Below are 22,349 nucleotides of genomic sequence, written 5' to 3'. Positions count from 1 at the left end.
AGTTGAATTGTGGAAAATCTATCTGAGCTAAGAGTCTCGCCAGTAATATTTATCTCATGTAGGTTTGAACTCGAGAATACAGGACAAATACAGAACATGTCTTTTAGTCTCCAATTATGGATGATTCCAGTCGGCCTTCACCATAGTTTATTACAGTATAACAGTTACCACGGTCAAAATACACAAAACCTGGGCTGTCCCCCTTTTTTATTTCATAGAAATAAAACATAGGATATTTTAATGATGTGTTGTCGAACTGGAAATCTGGTCACCTTGCCTACACACAGTGTTTAATTCATTCCGTACTCTTAAATCATAAAACACAAACACATGAACAAAACAAACTTTTTCTATGATGAAGTGTGAACATAAATGTAAACAGATCAGACCCACAGTGGATGTCCAGGAACTGGACTTTTTCTGACAGGACACATCACCACATAAAATTATGTACTTAGTGAATATAGTTCTGCAGAAATGAGTCATAAACCAGGCTTGCATCATGTCACTTCCTGTCCCTGGTCCTGAGTCTCTGGTTGTTTGAATGTGTTTCTGCTTGATGACTGAAATCAGGTCTGTGTTTAACAGCAGCTCGGTTGCTAACAAGAGTCTAAATGAGACGACAGAGGTCGTCGGGGACGTTAAACGTCATCAGTCCAACATGAAACCGACCTCCTCACCAGTCCACCTTTACAGCCTCGCTGTGTTTCTACAGACTGTCACTAACTCTGTCAGAGGAAAGGCTTCTGTAGAAGAGCTCAGAGCTGAATCAGACTACAGGCTGGAGGTTAGTGGTGGTGACGGTGAAGTCATGTGATCGTGGTGTCGTTGGTTTAGAGCCTAACATGAGCTTTTTACTGCTGCTGGTTGTGTTTAGGCTTCAAACATCATAAAGTGGAGTCATTAGTGAAGATGATCCTGCTGAACCAAACCTGTCAGGATCAGAAACTGCTGCTGATTTTCTCTGATCATCCAAAACACAACGGAGAAATCCTATTGGCTGCTTGTGGAGGGAACCAGGTGATGATGACTTCAGGGTTGGACTATAGCAACACATCATCCCTGCATCTCTGTATATTATGCTAGTAGCACTTGGTTATTGTAGGAAGGATGCTAGTTAGCCAGACATGCTAACGTGAAAAACAAACAATTCTTTAAAGGCTAAAAAACAGTTTTTACACAAACACAAAACAGTTTATTCTTAAAACGCTGTGAGGAAAAAAGAGCACTGAGCTAGTTTTCGTTAGCATTTTATTCTTGTTGATTCTTCATTTTTATTGTATTTATTTGCTCAGTGTCTTCATTTGTGAGTGATCTCATTTCACAGGTTTTTTTATTCGCAGATGTTGTTTCCAGACAGAAACTGAGTCTCAGTTTGTTTTTCTTCGTCGTCGTCTGTTTCTTTGTTTCTTTGGTTCATCGCGAGTTCAACGAGAAGCTTCTGATCAACGTGTTTGTTTCAGAACTGAACTTTGACAACAAAACTCGATGCGTCCAGTTGTTTTGATCACGCTCATGTATAAATATAGAATTATTTGTTTGACAGAGAAACAGTAAGATGCAGTTGATTGACAGGAAACTGAAATGTAGCTTCACTGTGGACGTTTGATTGATTTATGAGATAAAAGAGAACGAATTCGGCCTTTGTGCATATTTAACAAAGTGTTTGTTTTTTGTGTTGCGTTGTTTGTTTGATGAGAGAAAATTCATTCACGACACTGAAGAAATGTCATCATTAATAAATCACAGCACTCAGCAGCCTTTGAACAAGTTTCACTTTCATCTGTTTTCTTTGTTTGGTTTTCGTTTGTTTTCTCTTGACAAACTTTGAATCTTCGTTTCCTCAACTTTCTGCAGTCTGACATGGTCATCGCTGATTATTTCAAACAAACACAATTTGCACTAATCTGCCACAAATAAAACACATTCTAACTTTTGGCGTCTGTTTACCACATAATTAAATATGATTTCATAGAAATGTATCATTTCCATGGTAACAGCATTCTAAATTTGCAATAGGTATGAGACAGAGCTAACCTGTAAAGTGAACGCTAGCTGGTCAGCTAGCCACAGCTAGCCTTTGCTAAAGCTAAAACTACATTTACTTTACATTTATGTTTTTCTGCTATTTAAAAAAACATATTCGTTTTGAAAGCACAACACCCTCCCACTTAATTAAACTCCTGGTAAAGCTAATGTAGCTAGCTTAGCAGATTAACAGTACCTGTTATCTTAGCTTCTGGCTCTTATTATATCAGTTATAATAAATGGAAAAAACATTTTCAATCTTAACTATAAACTGTAAATAACTCAAATAAATGAGCTGTTCCACATCTTGAGTTTAGATCACTGACTTCATTATGGAGGAAGCTGGAACTGAAACCTCGGTGTTCTTCAGTTTTCTGACCAATGGGCCAGGAGGAGGAGGAAACTGTGATCGCGGACAATATTTACAAACATGAACAGATTTTCTTCTCTGTGGGTTACGTTTGTTTGAATCTTTATATTCTGATGTTTCTATTTGTGAGGCTGTGTGTGTGTTATTTGTTGTCATATTGTCATAAACAGGAAATTGTTGGTCGGCCCAAACAAGATGTAACGATGTTACCTTGGACACTGTGAAGGGCATTTTTTACTGTTTCTGCAGAGGATTCATCAATCAATCAATCAGCAGATTAATCAGTAATCAAAGCAACCATTAGCTGGGAAATGAAGGTGACGACTGTAAATCAACAAAGTTCACATCTGAAATTGTGCAGGAGGAAAACGGAGAATGTTCTTCATTCCTGACGTTCTCCAGTCTGCATCACGAGGAGCTCATCAGACTCAACTCAATCAGCAACTATTAGATTTTCAGTGTCACTCACAACAACTATCTGCTGGTTGTTGTCATGGTAACAGACAGCTGAGGTGTAACAACAGTCACTTTGTGTGTCTGAGAGTTTACATGCAGGTCACACACTGCAGCTTTTCACCGCATGTTGAGGTGTGTGTGTGCGTGTGTGCGCGCGTGTGTGTGTGCGTGCGTGCATGCATATGTGTGTGTGTGTGTGTGTGGTACTGCCCGGGGTGGTGATGAAGGAAACAGCAGGAAACAGTAGAAACCTGCAGAGACGCCTCATTACTCACAGCATGAAACTAATCAGAGTGAGAGACACCAGTGAGAGGGCGAGAGACTTAGAGAGAGAGAGAGAGAGAGAGAGAGAGACGAGGACCAGGTCTGTTACAGTCTGGCTCATGTCCCTCCAGACCTCCAGTGGATCAGAGGTGTCAGGTGGAGGTGGATCTGCAGGTTTTGAGTTTTGAATGTGAGGTGAACCTGCAGAACCTCCGTCCTGGTCCTGGTCCCGGAGTATCCGGTCTCTGGTCTCAGGTGGTCTCTACGGGACAGTTTCTGACTCGTCTCAGAGCTGTGATCTCAGTGTCTGCAAGTTGTGTTTGGTTGTGTTGTGTGTGTTAGCGGTGTGTTTGTGTGTTTGGTTGTGTTGTGTGTGTTAGCGGTGTGTTTGTGTGTTTGGTTGTGTTGTGTGTGTTTGCAGCTCATGTGTTCTCAAACTGATGAAGATGTTTTCTGAATGTGTTTGTGTTTTGTGTGTTTGCATGTTTTGTGCTTTCTTAAGTTGCAGTGTGTTGAGCTCTCAGGGCCACTGTACCCCCCTCGTTCCTCCACTCTGACCTCTGACCTCTGACCCCAGGGTCAGCTGTGTCATGTGTCAGATTTCATCCCATTTGAAGAATTATTTATTTTATTTATTTCAAAATAAAATGACTTTTTAAACAAAGACAAAAAAAACATTTTTTAAAAATATTTAAATGATATTTCTTTAATATTTTAATTTGATTGTTACTATGATTAAGTAATACCCCCCACCCCACCCCACTCCACTCCACATTCACCTCCACTCTTCTTCTCAGCTCTGACCTGTGGGTGGAGCTCCATTGTGCTCACCATCTCAGAGTGCTGCCCCCCCTACCCCAGAGGGCTACCCCCACCCCCCTACACCCACCCCCACCCCCAGGAGGCTTGTCATGTTAATGTGTATGAATGGGATGGTAATAGGATGTTAATATCATCAGCTTCCACTGACTCCCCTGGACCCCTTTCACATGGCCGCTTCTCATCTGCAGAGCTGGTTTTAGTGGAGGGTGGAGGGAGAGGATGGATTTGAGGAAGCCCATGGCGGCCGACTGAAAGCTGAAGCAGGCAGTCAGCGTGCTCAGGTGGATCAGGTGATTGAGCGAATGTGAGTGGATGAATGAAGGTGAAGTTTTCAGTTTATTACCTCAGATCTCAGTGAACAGAAGCTGCTGCACAACCAGTCACATGACCAACATTCATCAACATAACTAACCTGACATTTCAGAATAAAGTCCTCATGTTTCTGTGAAATACACTGGGTCATATTTATTACGATATGGAGCATTTGAGACTTAGATCTGATCCTGGATCTGATCCTGGTGCAGCTCAGACTCTGATCTGATCAGGCTGTCTCTGTTTAAAGGACTAATTCACTGAAACACTGCAGATGTTATGTAACATCAAAACACAGGAATCCACAGAATCAAAGAACTTTTTTCTACAGCCAGACTGCCCCCCCTGCATCCAGGACTAATGTGCTATGAATTCTGGGTAAATGAAGACTGACTGAACAACATCTGGATGTGGACCCTGAGTATGACCTGATGATCAGACTTGGATTCATTCAGTCCAGTCACAGTACTTTTACTCATTTGGCAGGTCAGGTCTTTATGGAACCAGGTCCTGGACTACACAGACTCCCACTCATCAGCCCCCCCACCCCCCGTCTCACTGCCTCTGGTTTTCCTCCACGCCACTTTGTCAGGAATGTAGGGAGAAGGAGGAGGAGGGGGCTAAACAAAGACTAGAATGAGACATTTCACCACAGACCTGATCCTCAGAGAAGTCCTCAGGACTCAGGACTCAGAGAATCTGCAGTAGCGCCGTGTTAAATATTCTCTTAATGAAACATGAGCCTCTCTCCCCCTCTCATCCCTCTGCCTCAGACAAACTCACATTTAAATGAACTTTATTGACATGAGCAGGGCCCAGTACAGAACTGCTGGAACAGAGTGACATGGTTTACACAGGGACACGTCACCATTCACACGGCTGGAAGGAAAAAGAGACAAATAAAAATCATTCTAGTTTTCTTCTCTTTCCCTCTCTGTCTTCCTCTCCTCTTTCCCAGGACTCATTTTCTCTTTTTCCATCTCCTCCTCTCTCCCTTTGACTCATCTCCTCCTCATTTGTTTATGGTCATATAAGTGAGGCAGAATAAACAGTAGAAGAAGAGTAGACGAGGCAGCAGTGACGGATAGGTCTTTTATTTTGAAGGGTTCAGGCTTTAAAAGGCGCTGTGGCGTCGGCCGTGTTTGCTTTAACGCTGTGATGTGTTTACGTTCACCTCACCTCCCAGGAACGATGGAAACTCGTCTGTTAAATAAATACAGGAGAGTTTCAATCTGCGGAAAATCAGTCAGAGTGAGTCTCACAGAAATGTCGCTCATCTCTGATTTAAGTCAAAACTTAATTTATTTGATTAATATTCAAATCAAAATCAGAATTATTTTTAGTGTGCAGCTACACAATCCATTTTTCTCTGTTCAGGTTTTTGTCCTTTAATCTATATTTTATAAATTTTATTTTTACTTGTTTACATTTCATGACTATATTTATTTTTTTTAAATCTCAGTATTTTCAAATCTTTTTTAATTTCATTTAAATCTTTTTTTTATTTCCCACTTTTTTAAAATGTTCTCAATTTTTACATTCTTTCTATTATTTACTTATCTTTTATTTACTTTTTGTTCAATTTAATTCTCTTTGTGGTGGTTTTGAGTCTCTTAATGGTTTTGTGTCTCTTAATGGTTTTGAGTCTCTTTGTGGTGGTTTTGTGTCTCTTTGTGGTGGTTTTGTGTCTCTTTGTGGTGGTTTTGAGTCTCTTTGTGGTGGTTTTGTGTCTCTTTGTGGTGGTTTTGAGTCTCTTTGTGGTGGTTTTGAGTCTCTTTGTGGTGGTTTTGAGTCTCTTAATGGTTTTGAGTCTCTTAATGGTTTTGTGTCTCTTTGTGGTGGTTTTGAGTCTCTTAATGGTTTTGTGTCTCTTTGTGGTGGTTTTGTGTCTCTTTGTGGTGGTTTTGAGTCTCTTTGTGGTGGTTTTGTGTCTCTTTGTGGTGGTTTTGTGTCTCTTTGTGGTGGTTTTGAGTCTCTTTGTGGTGGTTTTGAGTCTCTTTGTGGTGGTTTTGTGTCTCTTTGTGGTGCTTTGGGAGCTGAACTGATAAATTGATCAGTCTGAGGGTTCATTGAATTTGCAGCCAACCAATCAGAGGGCTCATGAACAATTAAAAAATAAACACAGTAGCTGATCAATTAATCATGGATTGATTGTCTCAGGCTTCAGTTATTGATTAATTCAACTCAGTGACAAAAAAAGAAACACATCCCTTGCTTTGTTCTTGATGATTTTAAAAATAGATCAGAGCCTCTGCCTTGTATCTTTTTCTATTGCTATCTATCATTAAAGTCATCTCTTTATATTCATATGCACTGTTGGAAATAACGAAGTACATGTACTCAAGTACTTAGAGTTACTACAATATTGAGGTACTTGTACTTTAGTTGAGTATTTCTACTTTATATTTTGAAACGTAAGTTTTCAGATTCAGTTTAATGACAAAATGAACTGAATCAACAAGTGATGATGTATTATTACAGTAAAGATCAGACACAGACCCAGCAGCAGATACCACTGAATCCAGTCAGTGGTCAGGGGGAGGACAGCGGGGGGGTCAGGGGGAGGACAGCGGGGGGGGGGTCTTGTGTACTTCTGGTTTCGTACAGTATGAAAAGTGCAGCGATGTGTTTAAAGACATGCATCCCTGCAGGAATATTAAACAGCAGCACTGGAGGGCTCCTGCGCAATGCCCCGCCCCCTTTCACCTCCACTGACCTATCAGTTGCGAGACGGCCAAGAAAACAAAGCGTGTGATTGGAGGATTGGCAACGGAGCGGGGTTTCAAGGCGCCCCCTCTGCGATCGAGCAGAAGGAGGTGAACATCGGGGGCAGCCTGGAAACCGCCGGGGCAGAGAGATGGGGGCTGTCCTGCAGACCTTGCTGGGGGGGACACGTCCCGGTGCAGGAGACAGGACCGAGAACTGACCCGACTCTGACAGACGGAACTTCTCTGGACTCCCGGACCGAGGGTGAAGGACTGAGGAGGTCTGGAGGCGCAGCGCAGCCCCGACAGACCCCCGCAGTCTCCACTCGGGCTTTACGAGCCGCGGATTCAAGTCGGAGGACGTGAGACCTTTCTGTCTTTGATCTCATGATACAAACGTTTTAATCCACCAAATATGAATGAAGTCAGTTTCCCTCCGTTTTCTTGGAGAGTTGTGGAAACTGCTTTGGAGTAATAAAGGAATGCAGCATTAAAGAGCTCCTTACACGGATTTGTGCAGCGCTCAGGAAAACAGGCTCTTCGTTGTGTTTGAATGACTTTCTGCTGGTGGACAGCTGCAGCCTCTGGAAAGCCTCTGCTGCTTTGTGGAAACTAGTTTTGTGGTGTTTCTCAGGGTTGTATCATCTGTCATGGCAGTGGGGAGAGGTTGGCAGTGGGTTTGGGTAACGGGCTGCTCTCTGGTCATTGTGCTCCTCTTCCAGCCCTGCAACTCTCAGTATGAGAAGGGGATTTCCATCCCCGAGCACGGCTTCTGCCAGCCCATCTCCATCCCCCTCTGCACAGACATCGCCTACAACCAGACCATCATGCCCAACCTACTTGGGCACACCAACCAGGAGGACGCGGGGCTGGAGGTCCACCAGTTCTACCCACTGGTTAAAGTCCAGTGCTCTATGGACCTGAAGTTCTTCCTGTGCTCCATGTACGCACCGGTCTGCACAGTTCTGGAGCAGGCCATTCCTCCGTGCAGGTCACTGTGTGAACGGGCACGTCAGGGCTGCGAGGCACTCATGAATAAATTTGGTTTCCAGTGGCCAGAAAGGCTGCGCTGCGAGAACTTCCCGGTCCACGGCGCAGGAGAGATCTGCGTGGGTCAGAACACAACTGACACTGATGGTCCCACGTCCGACCCGACCCCTGGCCTCCCTGAGCTTGTGACCCTTCCGCCGTACGTTTGGACCAACCAGCCCTTCTCCTGCCCCCTGCAGCTCCAGGTGCCCACCTACCTCAACTACGAGTTCCTGGGGGTGAAGGATTGCGGTGCCCCTTGCGAGGTGTCAAAGCCCAACGGACTGATGTATTTCCAAGAAGATGAGTTAAAGTTCGGCCGGCTCTGGGTCGGCATCTGGTCCATCCTGTGCTGTGTGAGCACCCTCTTCACTGTGCTCACGTACCTGGTGGACATGAGGCGGTTTCAATACCCAGAGAGACCAATCATCTTCCTCTCCGGCTGCTACTTCATGGTGGCGTTGGCCTACACCACAGGCTTCCTGTTGGAGGACAAAGTAGTGTGTATTGATAAGTTGAAGGAGGATGGCTACAAGATGGTGGCCCAGGGCACCAAAAAAGAAGGCTGCACCATTCTGTTCATGATCCTCTACTTCTTTGGCATGGCCAGCTCCATCTGGTGGGTGATCCTGTCCCTCACCTGGTTCCTGTCAGCTGGGATGAAATGGGGTCATGAGGCCATTGAGGCCAACTCACAGTACTTTCACCTGGCAGCCTGGGCAGTTCCGGCGGTGAAAACTATCACCATCCTGGCCATGGGGCAGGTGGATGGAGACCTGCTCACCGGTGTCTGCTACGTGGGAATCTATAGTGTGGACGCCCTGCGGGGCTTCGTCCTGGCACCGCTGTTTGTCTACCTCTTCATTGGTACTTCCTTCCTGCTGGCAGGCTTCGTGTCACTCTTCCGTATCCGCACTATCATGAAGCACGACGGCACCAAGACGGAGAAGCTGGAGAGGCTAATGGTACGGATCGGTGTGTTCAGCGTGCTGTACACGGTGCCTGCCACCATCGTCATCGCCTGTTACTTCTATGAGCAGGCTTTCCGGCTGCAGTGGGAGAGGACGTGGCACATGCAGACATGCAAGCACTTTGCAGTGCCGTGCCCCAGTGGAAACTTCGCACCGGTGACGCCGGACTTCACCGTGTTCATGATCAAGTACCTGATGACCATGATCGTGGGGATCACATCTGGTTTCTGGATCTGGTCGGGCAAGACGCTGCAGTCTTGGCGCCGGTTTTACAAGAGACTGAGCAATAACAACCAGGGAGAGACGACGGTGTAGTGCTGGTGGAGAAGAGCTGAACTTGACCCCATGAATTTACTGGGACTGATGGGGGACGTCTGGTTCTTTGACTGAGCCTTCAGTTCACAGAGGAGACACCTCACAGTGAAGGACTCTTACGAACTCTTGAAGACCATGTTGTTCCACTTTTCTAACCTCCACCTGTAGCGCTTTAATGTTTCATACTTGTACACTGACTGAGTCTCTGACGAGTTCAGCTGACGCTTTATTTAACAGGTCCATAAATGTCCTAGAAAGACAATGTGAAATTGTCTTATTTTAACAAAAGCCATTGTTGATAAATCTGTTCATTATTTGTAGATTAGTCTGTAAAATGTCCATGCCAGTTTCCCACAGGACAATGTGACGTCTGAATGTTTGTTTAGTCCAACTAACAGTCAAAAACCCAAAGAGACTCAGTTACACTGAAGAAAAATATCAAATATTCACATTTTAGAAGTTGAAAACTGAACATATGTGGTACTTTTGTCAAGAAACAATTATTCAATTATGAAAATAATTGCTAATTACTCTTCTGTCATTTGACTGATCAACTAATTGACCTTGAGCGCACACAAATTGTTTTAGATCTGATTAGTACACTTACAGTTAATGTATAACATGGAGAGTCTTTTGGTCAGCAATAATTCAACATATATAGGCAATTAGTTTCCAATAACTAATAAATAATTAATAAAAATTTTCCTGCTCACTAAAAATCACTCAGTTAAACTTACCAGTATCAATCAGTGTTTTCACCGAGAGGTGAGGGGTGAAGGGGGAGGTGTGAGGGGAGAGAGGAGAGGCAAAGAAATTGGTGAGGTGAGACGGGCAGGTGAACACAGGTGTGAACACAACAGGAAGTTAGCTATCATACTTGAAACACTGAGAACCTGATCACTGCAGTTTGTGCAAAAACCATCCTCATCCTCCACAGAGACCTGAACCAAGTCTGACCTGAACCCTCAGACCTGAACCACATGTAGATCTGATTCAGTGTGACGTCGCTTCCTGAGAATATTATCTCTGATGTCCCTCCACAATAAAGCTCCAGGCTGCAGAACTTCACTGAGAATCCTTCTGTTTTAAAGTTTCCTTCAATATCACAGTGAAACAGAGACGATATGATTCACTGCAGACAGGAGCTGATCACAGCTGCTGTTAATGGAACAGTTTGACTCCAAGGAAACAAATACAGGATCAGGTTGTAGCTCACTGCTAACTGACTGAATCCATGGCCAATGTCGTATGTTATATTTACATCCCCCAAAGCATTATGGGAACAACTTATAGCATAAGACTATTGGTTTTTAGTGTGCACACTGTAAAATGTCCCATATAAAAATCTTTATATTTATTATCTGCTTATTTTAAAAGATGAACATCAGCCCAGATTTTGAAAAAACTCAAATATCCATAATGATAATAACTATGAACTTTTACATTAACCTTTCACAAGCACAATACAGTTAAAATGTTAAAATACATTATAAAAAGAGGAGGGAAGTAAATATAATCAAATAAAAACAAGCAGAAATAATGAATATATATGATACATATAACAGCAAATACAGTGCAATATAAGTATTGGCCTGAAAAAATACAACCAAATTACATTTTTCTTTCTAGGAATCTTTTCAATAATTTTTAGCAAACAATCAGACTCGTTCCAATAAAACGTTAGAGATTTATTGTTTGTCTGTTCCTGTCCTGTCTTTACTTTTCCACCTGTTTCTTAAGGAATGTGTCGTTATGATTTCTGCAGGTTAGGGTCACATCTCTTCTGCTGCACTGCCTCATTTATAACTCATTTGTGTATATATATTTTCTGAGAAGAACCTATGTATTTTTGAGAATTTTAAAATCACATTTTAAGCAGGGTTTCTCATTTTTCTATGCTGAACAGTTTATACTTGTACAGGTTTTCAGAATAAGATGTCTGTGTGTTTTTTTTAAGTCTGGTGAAATCTGCTGCTTGAGACAGTTTTTGGTGCTTTTGGTTTTTGTACCTTTAGCTGCACTAAATGTGTGTTTTGGAGAAGATAAATCACTGATAAACAAAACAGGGGGTTTGTTGCAGCTTTCCTGCTGAAATCTGATCCTCTTTTCTTCTTGCTTTTGTTCAGGATGTAGAAAATGTAGTTGAATCCCTCCCTGTGCCTCCGAGAGTGAAACCAGAGCAGTTTGACCTCCTTACAGTGGAAGAACAGACGACAAGAATCCGACTGAAAGTGGAAAACTTTTCATTCAGCAGCATCACTCACAACTGACTCCAGAGTTTTCAGCCACAAGGTGGGAACTCAGATAAAGTAACACAGTAACAATACAACAGTGATAACTGAACACACAGACATGATCTGATTCAGTGTGACATCACTTCCTGAGGATATCATTATCTCTGATGCCCCTCCACAATAAAACTTCAGGCTGCAGAACTTCATTGAGACACTGCAGACAGGAGCTGATCACAGCTGATCAAAGTATTTGAATTAATGTCCATTAACTATGAAGCACTCTGACTCTTCATTGATGACGATGTGATGCCCTCTGGTGGTGAAAATATAAACGTCATGATGTGAGTTGAAGGAGCAGAGATGAAATGACAAGGACGTAATTGTTAGAAATGTACTAATGACTGATGTTAATCACTCTGATGCTGACAGTGTTGTCTTCAATACAAACATTCATACTTCGTGTGGATGTTAAAGTGACAGAGACTCACAGAGGAACTATCACGATCACTGATAAATAAAAGAAATGATCTCAGCTGTTCATTAATCTGACACCATGTGTTTATCTGTTGTGATTTTTTTGCAGTGCATCCCTGCTTGTCCTTTATTACTCTGAACTCTCCAGCTCTACATTTTGTTTCAGTCTTGGTTGTGCCTGTTTTATTTTCTAACAGTGCATTACTGACAGTATTTTTTACAGTGTATAGCCTGGCCTATAGCTGCTTGTGACATCATCATGTAGCTTCACTGCAGTTCCCCACAGTGACCACCTGGGGACAGTAAACACCCATCAGTTCAAAGGTAACATAGGTGTCACTTTGAGTCTGATTCAGCTGAGTCCAGGTCCGGGACCGAGTGTTTCAGGGTGAAGTCTGGTTTCTCATCAATTCAATTCAATTTTTTTATTTGTATAGCGCCAAATCATAATATACATTATCTCAAGGCACTTTACAGGGTCAGGTCAAGACCTTACTCTGTTATAGAGAAAATCCCAACAGTTCCCACAAAGAGCAAGCGCTTGGTGACAGGGGGGAGGAAAAACTCCCTTTAACAGGAAGAAACCTCCAACAGAACCGGGCTCAGGGTGGGCGGCCGTCTGCCTCGACCGGTTGGGTTTAGGAGAAGATAGAAAGAGGGGGAGGGGGAGGAGAGGGGAGAGAAGAGAGAGAGAGAGAGAGACCAGGAACAGCTGTGTCGGTAATGGTGTTATCAATAATAATGACAGGTAACAGTGGTTAATAGTAAAGATGAGTAGTGGTGGATCTGGATCCTGCTGCTCCCGAGGCAGGCACTGTCTGTCTCACGTCAGCTGAGTTTAAACTGAAACTGAACACAACATGAATCTTTCCGGGCCCCTAACAGTCCAGTGCTGAGTCCAGCACTAATGAGTCCAGCACTGAGTCCAGCACTGACTCCAGCACTGAGTCCAGCACTGACTCCAGCACTGAGTCCAGCACTGACTCCAGCTCTGAGTCCAGCACTGAGTCCATCACTGAGTCCAGCACTGAGTCCAGCACTGAGTCCAACACTGAGTCCAGCACTAATGAGTCCAGCACTGAGTCCAGCGCTGAGTCCATCACTGAGTCCAGCGCTGAGTCCATCACTGAGTCCAGCGCTGAGTCCAGCGATGACTCCAGCACTGACTCCAGCACTGACTCCATCACTGACTCCAGCCAGGCCCGACCCCTGTCTTGTGAACTGGTGGACTGAACTACCTCAGTGTATCTGATGTAGTTGAAGCAGCTACAACAGTAGCATGACTCTGGATCAATGATCTGATCAGAGATCAGTCACAGGAGACAAGAAGTACTTATACTGTGATACTGTAACTGCAGGAAGTACTTTTACTGTGATACTGTAACTACAGGAAGTACTGTATCTACAGCTGCTGATACTCCTGTATTGTTAATCTGGGGTATTTTTATTCTGTGGTAGTGGTACTTTTACTTCAGCAAAAGATTATTTATTCATATTGTATAAATAAATAACACAAACACACACACACACACACACACACACACACACACAGAGTCCCATCTGATCTGCTGAATGACTTCCTGTCCTCTGCTGCTGTTGGACTCAGATGAAAACTGGATCTTTTGTTCCCGACTGTTACAATACTGGGAGCTCTGGTCCACACTCTGCTTCCCAGTGAACAATGTCACCAGTGTCTCACACACACACATACACACACACACACACACACATATACACGCACATACATATGTGAAGCCAATACTAGCCATATTAAGTAAATAAGGTTTAATGTGTTGTAGTTTTCATAACAAGTCACAAGTACTTAATAAAATAATAAGTAATAAAAGCATGAGAAGGAAAATGACAAAGAAAAGAAAAATACAATAAAACATAATTATCAAGGAAAATAAGTTGAGTCAAAACTGTTAAATCCAAAGATCTGCTGCTCAGGGTTCAGGTTAAAGTGAGGGTTGAAGAACCATAGCCTGGTCCTGGAGAGAGTGGGGCCTTCGTAGACCCAGAAAGCCTGGTGGTCCTGGTTCGGTTCAGCATTAGTAGTTCAAATGACAGCTGATTGATGAGAAGGAAATTCAGACAACAGAGAGAACACAGATTACACCTGACACACAGTTCACCCAGTGTCGACCCTCAGTTTCCAAACGATTCCCATCACCTCATGTGAGCTTTGATGGGTGACATCGACCTGAGCCTCAGTGTCCAAGATGTTACACCTCCTGGATGTGTCTGACGGGTATCAGTGTCTGAACCACAGGTGTCTGAGTGGCCCAGTGAACCTCTCCTGACATGCTGTCCAGCAACCAAACACAAGAACACATGGACCACACTTTGTCCAGCAGAGAGAGAAGAGAAAAGTTTGACAGGTCATGAGTGATCGGCTGAAGGTGAGCGTGTCAGGTTGTGATTGGATGATGACGAGAATGAGCAGGAGGAGCCTACAGATGGTGGGAAACTGCTTGTGACTTAGAAGGCATGACTGGGCATATATGTAAGAATCAATAAGTGGTGATTATTGTCAATCAGACACAGATCAGAGAGGTGTGATTTTCCAGTGACCTCCACTCTGAGGTTACCTGGCGTTAATTTGGCCTCAGCTCTTTTATTTAAAGGTCTGGAGGATTTATGGCTTTGCTCTGTTTTCAGTGGCTGTTTGTCTTAGATGGACACAGGCTCTCCTGCAGATAACGATGTTTTCCTTCCGTCTTTTCTGCTGCGGTATGAGCAGCAAACGAGCCCTGAGATTACAGTCTGCATGCAGGGATTCAAGACAAACTCAGCTCTTTTCTTTTCACCACGTTACTCATGGAGCTGATGGATATGAAACAGTCTGTCTCCACTGTGTCACACACCAAGTACAGTCTGAAAACAGATGGATTTAACACTGATGGAACTACTTTCTTCTTGTTAATGGAGCGTCTGTTGTTTGTCTCCTGTTTACATCCAGCAGCTCTGATACACAATGACTCAGCAGATGAAGGAAACATTCATGGGCCTGATAGGACCCATCACTGACACAGATGAAATACTGTGTTAAAAAATATCTCAGATTTATTTCCAAAAAATGTCCTGACCAGTGTCCTGGACAAAATCTTGTGATTTGGTTCTAACTGCAGGTAAAACAGAGACTGATCAGCTGGTGCACCAACAGTTATTTCTGATGTGGAAATTCATCTGGAAATCAAATCCTGGTAAAGTCAGGTCTTTACCAGCTCCATCAGTGTCTTTACCAGCTCTATCAGTGTCTTTCATGTGGCAGATTCCAGTGAATCAGTCAGTCCTGGTCTGTCTGTACTGAGGTGGACAACCCTACGAGCTGCTAAAGGCTCCAGCTGGACTCTGGTTTTCTTCTACTTGATGCTACATATTGTTAATGTCTGTTTTCATTAGTGAGGCTACAGTAGCATGATAACGTTAGCTAACTTTCTGTTACTAATATTATGAATGTGTTCAGCAAATGTTGCTATCGCTAGCTGGCTAACTAGCATTGCTGTGTTATGCTCCACAGCAATGCTAGCGTGGGCTAATGGTTGTGGTTGGATTGTGTGTGCTGGCTCTCATGTCTCGCGTCACCCTAACCCTTATTACACTTTGCAGTTTTGTGTAATGTTGCTGGTATGATGTCACTATGACAGCAACAGGTCTTCTCTTTGTCTTTGCAGCAAGACGCGCATCACGTGTGAAACATAGGCAAGATGCTGAATCTCTAGATCACATGACTTGACAAAAGTGCATCTCATGCAGGCAGTGTGCTTGCTCTCCGTTAACATGGGCACTGAAATGAAAACCAAGACATTCTGCAGCCGCGACACATCCAGTGTGTCTCCAGGTGTAGTTCTGGTCTGAGAGCTGGTGGTCAGTGTGACATTGAGTGGCAGTGACAATGTTTTATAGAACCTTTAAAAGTCATTTAGTGGATGAAAAGTGAGGGCAACATGTTCCAGCCACCCCCAGTGGAAAATAATGTCGTGGTGCTAGTGATTGACTGATTTTTTCTGAGGGGACATAGGGACTCATCTGGACCAGCACTGTCCCCCAAGAACCAGGTGTATTAACAGCCCTGACCACCAGTGTCCTCCGTGGCAGCTTGACTGTCAGTGGAACATCTGAAAAACACATCATGGATTTGCAAGAACCGTGGGGAACGGTCAGAGACGTGAGGTTCCCACCTGCTGTTCTTAGAAACCAGGAGGGACCTGCTCTGCATCCTGGACCTGATCTGTGCAGACCTGAGGGTTTGTCAGCGTTGGCAGAGCGTGGCAGCATTTCCCTGTTTAGTTTTGTCATGAGAGCCGCTGTGAAACAATGTGAGGGTGAGGGGTTTGCTTCCTGCCGGGACCACATGACGCACCTCTGTCGACTCCCTCCCCAAACCAGGTTTTTATCAAATCACGGTTCTATTGTCCCAAAAAGGAAAAGGGCAATTAAAGAGAAGGCGGTGGGCTGAGAGGTCCTGCAGCTCCGTCTCTTTCATGTGCGGTGGTCTGGGAGCGTGTGTTACTGTGTGTGTTTATAGATCACTGTGAGGACCCAGACCTGCAGCAGACTGCCGGTCCTCAAGACGTCATGTTTCTGTTCTGTTCATTAAAACGCAGAACATGGTGAGGTTGTCATGGCGTTTCAGTGTTGAGGTCACCTGGCACAGTTGTCATAGCGTCTCAATGTTGAGGTCACATGGCGTGGTTGTCATGGCGTCTCAGTATTGAGGTCACGTGGCGTGGTTGTCATGGCGTCTCAGTGTTGAGGTCATGTGACATGGTTGTCATGGTGTCTTAGTGTTGAGGTCACGAGGTGCAGTTATCATGGCGTCTCAGTGGCGAGGTCATATTGCGTGGCTGTCAAGGCGTCTCAGTATTGAGGTCACGTGGCGTGGTTGTCATGGCGTCTCAGTGGTGAGGTCACATGGCATGGTTGTCATGGCGTCTCAGTATAGAGGTCACGTGGCGTGGTTGTCATGGCGTCTCAGTGTTGAGGTCACATGGCGTGGTTGTCATGGCGTCTCAGTGGCGAGGTCACATTGCATGGTTGTCATGGCGTCTCAGTGGCGAGGTCACATTGCGTGGTTGTCATGGCGTCTCGGTGTTGAGGTCACATGGCGTGGTTGTCATGGCGTCTCAGTGTCGAGGTCACATAGCATGGTTGTCATGGCGTCTCAGTGGCGAGGTCACATAGCATGGTTGTCATGGCGTCTCAGTGGCGAGGTCACATAGCATGGTTGTCATGGCGTCTCAGTGTTGAGGTCACGAGGTGCGGTTGCCGTGGTGGACTGATGTGGATCCAGCTGCTGGAGCAGACAGGCAGATCATAATGAGCGTATTGTTGCAGCAGAACAACAGCAGCTCTCAGCAGCAGCGGTCGGAAGCCGACCAATCAGACGCTCAGTGAGGAAACTGACACATCAGGAAACATACAAGTCAAACATGTGGTTGAGCTTTATCATCCATGAAGTGGTATCAAGGTTCCCGTTGGCCAGGTAACAGGTGACGGACACAGAACAGGAAGTCTCCTCAGAGCAGAGAGGTTCACACTGGTCCACAGAGGCCTCAGTGATACTCAGATGATACTTTGAAACCTTTCTCATGGGGGTCTCTTCACTACACCTGTCTGTGGTGGGGTGGTCTGCTGCACGTCTGTGTTGAGTCAGGTGAGTTGGGGGGTCAGCAGGGACCCAACAACACCTTTTTGTCCCCTCAGAACGTCAGTATATCAGTATAGACCAGAAACACACTCAAACGTTTTATCTCTTTTATTCTGTAGTATCTTTATTTACAAGCCGCTCATCTTTACATCACCTGATAACGATATTCAGATCATCAATAATAATTCTGTGCAAACTGTTCGTCTGGATGTGATTGAACATGAAGTGATTTTCATCATCTGCTTCTTTCTCTGAACAGAAATAAAGACACATACATATAGACATTTGGTGGTTTCTGTCACTTCACTTCTTTTACTTTTTATGAAACTCACTGATCATCTTTTTAACCAGCTGGTGACTGTGAGTGGAAATAATGTTGATTATTGAGCCTTTTTTCTTATTCTGTAATCAATAATCACCTTTTTTCAGCCAGCGGGAGGTTCACAGTCACTGCAGATGGTCAGGGATGAATCATGTATCGCAGAAGAGATACAAGTGTATTGTGTACATATACTGAGAACATTTTGCAGACAGTTAATACACAAACAGGACAAATAGAACAGAAACAGCAGCACTTTAGTCTCTTTGGCTTCATGAAAAGTGGATTTTCTGTGTGAAGGAAACATATCCTGACATCTGAACATGTGAGACTGAGAGAAGAAATAACTGGTGGGATTTAAATGTATGTATCAGAGGAGGATCAGTCAGAAGTTAAACCTCTGGAAGTTCTCTGGATATCACATCAGAAATCTTCTGTTGGTCAGGAAAACAGATTCCAGAAAATGTTTCTAAAAATCCTCACAAACAACAAGGTAATATCTGGAAGAGAATACAACTGCAAAAACTATTTTCTGAATGCAGTTCTTAATTACCAGCAGGGGTTAAAGGTTCTTTAAAGAATCAGATCACAAATGTTGTATTGGTCAGAAAATCTCTGTTGAAATGTGCAGCCAAACTTTTTCTTGGTCTATATCTATTTAGATCCCAACATTTCCACAGATCTTCACAGATGACATGAAATGCATCAAAATGAGACTTAAACACAAACAGGAACACCTGACAAAATGCTTCAGTTCTCAATGAGGTTCTGAATCAGAGAGTTTTAAATGTTTAAACTGTATTTAAAAAAGAGTGAATGCTTTTCAGATGTTAAATCAGAAATCTTGTGTCATCAGCTTTGTTGAAAGTTTGTTTTGGATTGTTGTCAAAGTGTTTTAGGATTAAATGTTTTTTCATATTAAGCTGGAACAAAAACCTGGAATATGAACTGGGACATAAAAGAACTAGATTAAATCCTGACAGAAATAATTGATCTTAAATGTAGTTTGGCTTTCTTTGTGTCTCCTAAAATTACAGACTAAATTAGATTCTGAGTTTATAAGATGAAGTTGTTAAATCCAGTTTTAATGTTGTCAGAACAAACGTGTGTCTGACAGAGTTTCACTGAAGCTTTTTCATCTGTGGAAACTGTGATCTCAACTCAAAGTTAAAAAAACTGTTTTATATGTAGAACTGTGGTTAAAAACTGCTTTGAGAAAATAAGATGATTTACTGCAGTTGTGTTCTTTTCCAGAAATTACTTTTTGTAAGTAACACTAAAGGTCTGTGGAAAATGTAGATCAGTGAAACCTCTGGGTCTGGGGAACATTTGGTTTGTCTCAGGTACATTTCTGATCTGACCTCCTGGAAACTTTTTTAAAGGGTTGAACAGCTGAAGTGTGATGAAGAACTACATAAGGAGAAGCATCAGTTTTATGTTTCACTGTCAAGCATGAAAACTCTGAACTTGTTGTGTTGAAGACACATTTCTAAAGTTTGGGAGTCTCATAAAATTTAAAGTTGTGTTGGTTTCTTCATTTCAAGACTTGAGATCAAAAACCTGAGTTTGTCATGATGAACTGTACATAGACTGGTTCCCTCTAATTCAGTCTGATGTAGTTTGGGACTTGTGTAAAATCTGGGATCTGCAGATTTTTGCTCCAACAACCAGAAAATATGAATTTAAGACATTTATATTCCGGACTTCACTGAGAAGACCAACAGTTTCATTGCTGTTCTGTTGCTTTCCAGATGTTACTTTGGGGTCAAACAGCTGGTTCTGAAGAACAGACCATGTGAAGAACGGACCATGTGAAGAACGGACCATGTGAAGAACGGACCATGTGAAGAACGGACCATGTGAAGAACGGACCATGTGAAGAACGGACCATGTGAAGAACAGACCATGTGAAGAACGGACCATGTGAAGAACAGACCATGTGAAGAACGGACCATGTGAAGAACGGACCATGTGAAGAACAGACCATGTGAAGAACGGACCATGTGAAGAACAGACCATGTGAAGAACAGACCATGTGAAGAACAGACCATGTGAAGAACAGACCATGTGGACTCATCTGACAGGAGCAGATTCGGACACAGACTTGTGCGTCCCTGATGGGACAGGTCTCAGACGTACTCGGATCTGGTCCTGATGACGGGGCGTCCCGGCTGCGCCTCCCCCAGAGGGCTGGGGACAGGTATGTCACAGTTTTCCTTCTGCAGACACAGACAGGAAGTTAGCAGCAGCGTTCCCGCCACCAGGTGAAGAAACCCGGCCGTCCAGCCGCAGAACAAGGCGTCCCCGAACTCCCAGCGCGGGACCACGTCCGGCACCGACTCGTCGAAGAACCGCACCACCGTAAGGTGGGCGATGTACGAGACCGGGATGAGCCCCAGGATCCCGGCCACCAGACACAGCGCCCCCCCGGCCATCTTCAGCGCCCTCTTGCGCCGGAGGTCCTCCAGCCGGCCGTGGCAGCTGTTGACCAGGTGTAATCCGGGGATGGCCAGCAGCAGCCCGAGCATCCCGGCGCCCAGCGTCACGCACATCAGGATCCGGGCCAGTTTGATGTCCGGCGGCAGCCCCAGCAGGCTGTCGTAGGGCCGGCACTCCAGACCCCCCAGGTCCTGCACCACACAGGTCTCCCACAGCCCCAGCTCGTAGCTCTCGGTGGGCAGGAGCTCCGTGGACAGGGTGAGCCAGGTGGACATCAGGGTGGTCGCCAGCGAGCAGATCCAAGCCCCCGCCGAGAATAAGACCCCCAGCAGCTCCAGAGCACAAATACTTGGGTCCATGGCGGCGATGCTCAGAGTCTCAGGGTGCCCGGGACTCCTGTGTCTCCCCCCTTTACCTCTCTGCCTCCCTCCCTCCCTCTCAGGAGGGGGGGGCTCCTTGTCCGGCCATGACCCCTTCCACAGAATATCCTGTGGGGGCTGCCAGCTCCGCGGGGACTCGGAAGAAACTCTGCTGTACATTCAACAGTCAAGTCCAACAGGGAGGGAGCCCCCCCCAGTCAGTCAGAGAGGAGAAAGTGATTGGCCGGCGGGAAACAACAGCATCATTGAGGCCTGTGAGGTCGCCTGCAGGCGGGATGTTGTTCAGTGCAACAGGATGTTGATGCCCACATCTCTGTCTGAAAGGCGTTTGAAGTTCATGCTTCCCTGCTTTGTTCCCGCGCTTCACTGGGAGCCCCCCCGCAGCGCCGCGGGGCAGCGCCAACAGAAACACGGCGTGTGCTCAGGTCTGGCCTCATGATGGCTGAGAAAACAGGAAACACGGAGGCTGTGTGGTCTCCATGACAACCATAGACGCAACATCCAGACTTCGCAGACAGATGCTGGACCTCCAGGTGCAGAGAGATGACGTGACCGGAAGAGTCTCCAGCATCCAGACCTCACTGAAAAACAACCGTCCAAAATCCTGCATCTGTTTGTGAAGATGCTCCGGCTTCCGTTTCTCCAGGCAGAGCTTCTGCAGGAAGATCTGTGAGGAAGAATTTAAAATTGTGTGGTATCTGAACAGGGTTTGTTCCTGAATCCAGGAAACGTAAGATGGTGCAAAGGTTCAGACTTTGTTTTCAAATATTGACGCTGCCAAAGGAAAAAGAGCCTGGAAGGAAGTTTAAAGGAGGATTAACTTTGTTGAAAATTACAGACTCTAAAGTCAAACTTTTTATCTGAGTTTATAAAGTTGAATGTGACAGTTCGTCTGTTAAAATCAGACTCTGCTTTTAGAAGCTTTAAACACAAAAAAAACTTCACCTGTCACTGTTTGTTTTTTGTTTTTTCCAAAAACGTAACGTAATAAATAAGAATAAAATAAATGAAGCCAGTGCAATAAAACATGAAATAAAATCATATTAAGTCGAGTCATGATCCTCAAAGCCAATGATGAAATTAATATCAAAATAAATCTCCTGTTGATAAATCTGACTGTGTTTAAAGACAGAATAAATACATTTTGAGGAGAGAGACTATTGTAGTTTAATAAAATCATGGAGTTCACCGGTAAAAACCTCACCAGTGACCTCATGAAACAATATAAAAGGATTACGTGTTTAAAATAAAGATCTGACGTGAATAAAATCAAATAAAGATGGTTTCAAGTGTCTGCAGCTCAGGTTGTAGTTCCTAGTTATGTCCGCCAGATGGAGATATCGGACCGGAAGACAGTGACACCGCTCCACTTTTCTTCATTCATTCGAGATAATAAATCATCAAATGAAGAAAGTATATCAATCAAAATATTTCAAAAAATAATTCACATTTTCTACCATACAACAATCATTCGCCTGTCACTGTTTGGTTTAAAAAACGTAATTTAATACATTTGAATAAAATAAGTGAAACCAGTGCAATAAAACACGAAATAAAATCATATTAAGTCGAGTTATA

General features: G+C 44.2%; 2 protein-coding genes and 1 long non-coding RNA gene across 3 annotated transcripts; 2 read left to right on the top strand and 1 right to left on the bottom strand.

Moving 5' to 3' along the window:
* The first annotated feature begins 6,963 nt into the window (after nt 1-6,963).
* On the top strand, nt 6,964-12,055 carry LOC139622325 (uncharacterized). Its single transcript, XR_011691206.1, has 2 exons — nt 6,964-7,319; nt 11,399-12,055. It is a non-coding gene; the product is annotated as an uncharacterized lncRNA (long non-coding RNA).
* LOC139622324 (frizzled-7-like) lies at nt 7,316-12,055 on the top strand. The gene has a single exon (XM_071479525.1). The coding sequence runs from the start codon at nt 7,608-7,610 to the stop codon at nt 9,270-9,272; it is 1,665 nt and encodes a 554-aa protein (XP_071335626.1). The 5' UTR covers nt 7,316-7,607; the 3' UTR covers nt 9,273-12,055.
* A 5,671-nt stretch (nt 12,056-17,726) lies between these two features.
* LOC139622323 (putative claudin-24) lies at nt 17,727-21,882 on the bottom strand. Its single transcript, XM_071479524.1, has one exon. The coding sequence runs from the start codon at nt 20,928-20,930 to the stop codon at nt 20,082-20,084; it is 849 nt and encodes a 282-aa protein (XP_071335625.1). The 5' UTR covers nt 20,931-21,882; the 3' UTR covers nt 17,727-20,081.
* Between the last annotated feature and the right edge of the window lie 467 nt (nt 21,883-22,349).

The sequence above is a fragment of the Trachinotus anak genome, unplaced genomic scaffold (genome assembly GCF_046630095.1).
Source record: "Trachinotus anak isolate AG129_WGS33_773 ecotype Australia unplaced genomic scaffold, CSIRO_AGI_Tana_v1 ptg000006l, whole genome shotgun sequence".
NCBI classification, from domain to species: Eukaryota; Metazoa; Chordata; class Actinopteri; order Carangiformes; family Carangidae; genus Trachinotus; species Trachinotus anak.
The sequence above is the reverse complement of the archived record's forward strand: the minus strand, read 5'-3'. Positions and strand labels throughout refer to the sequence as shown.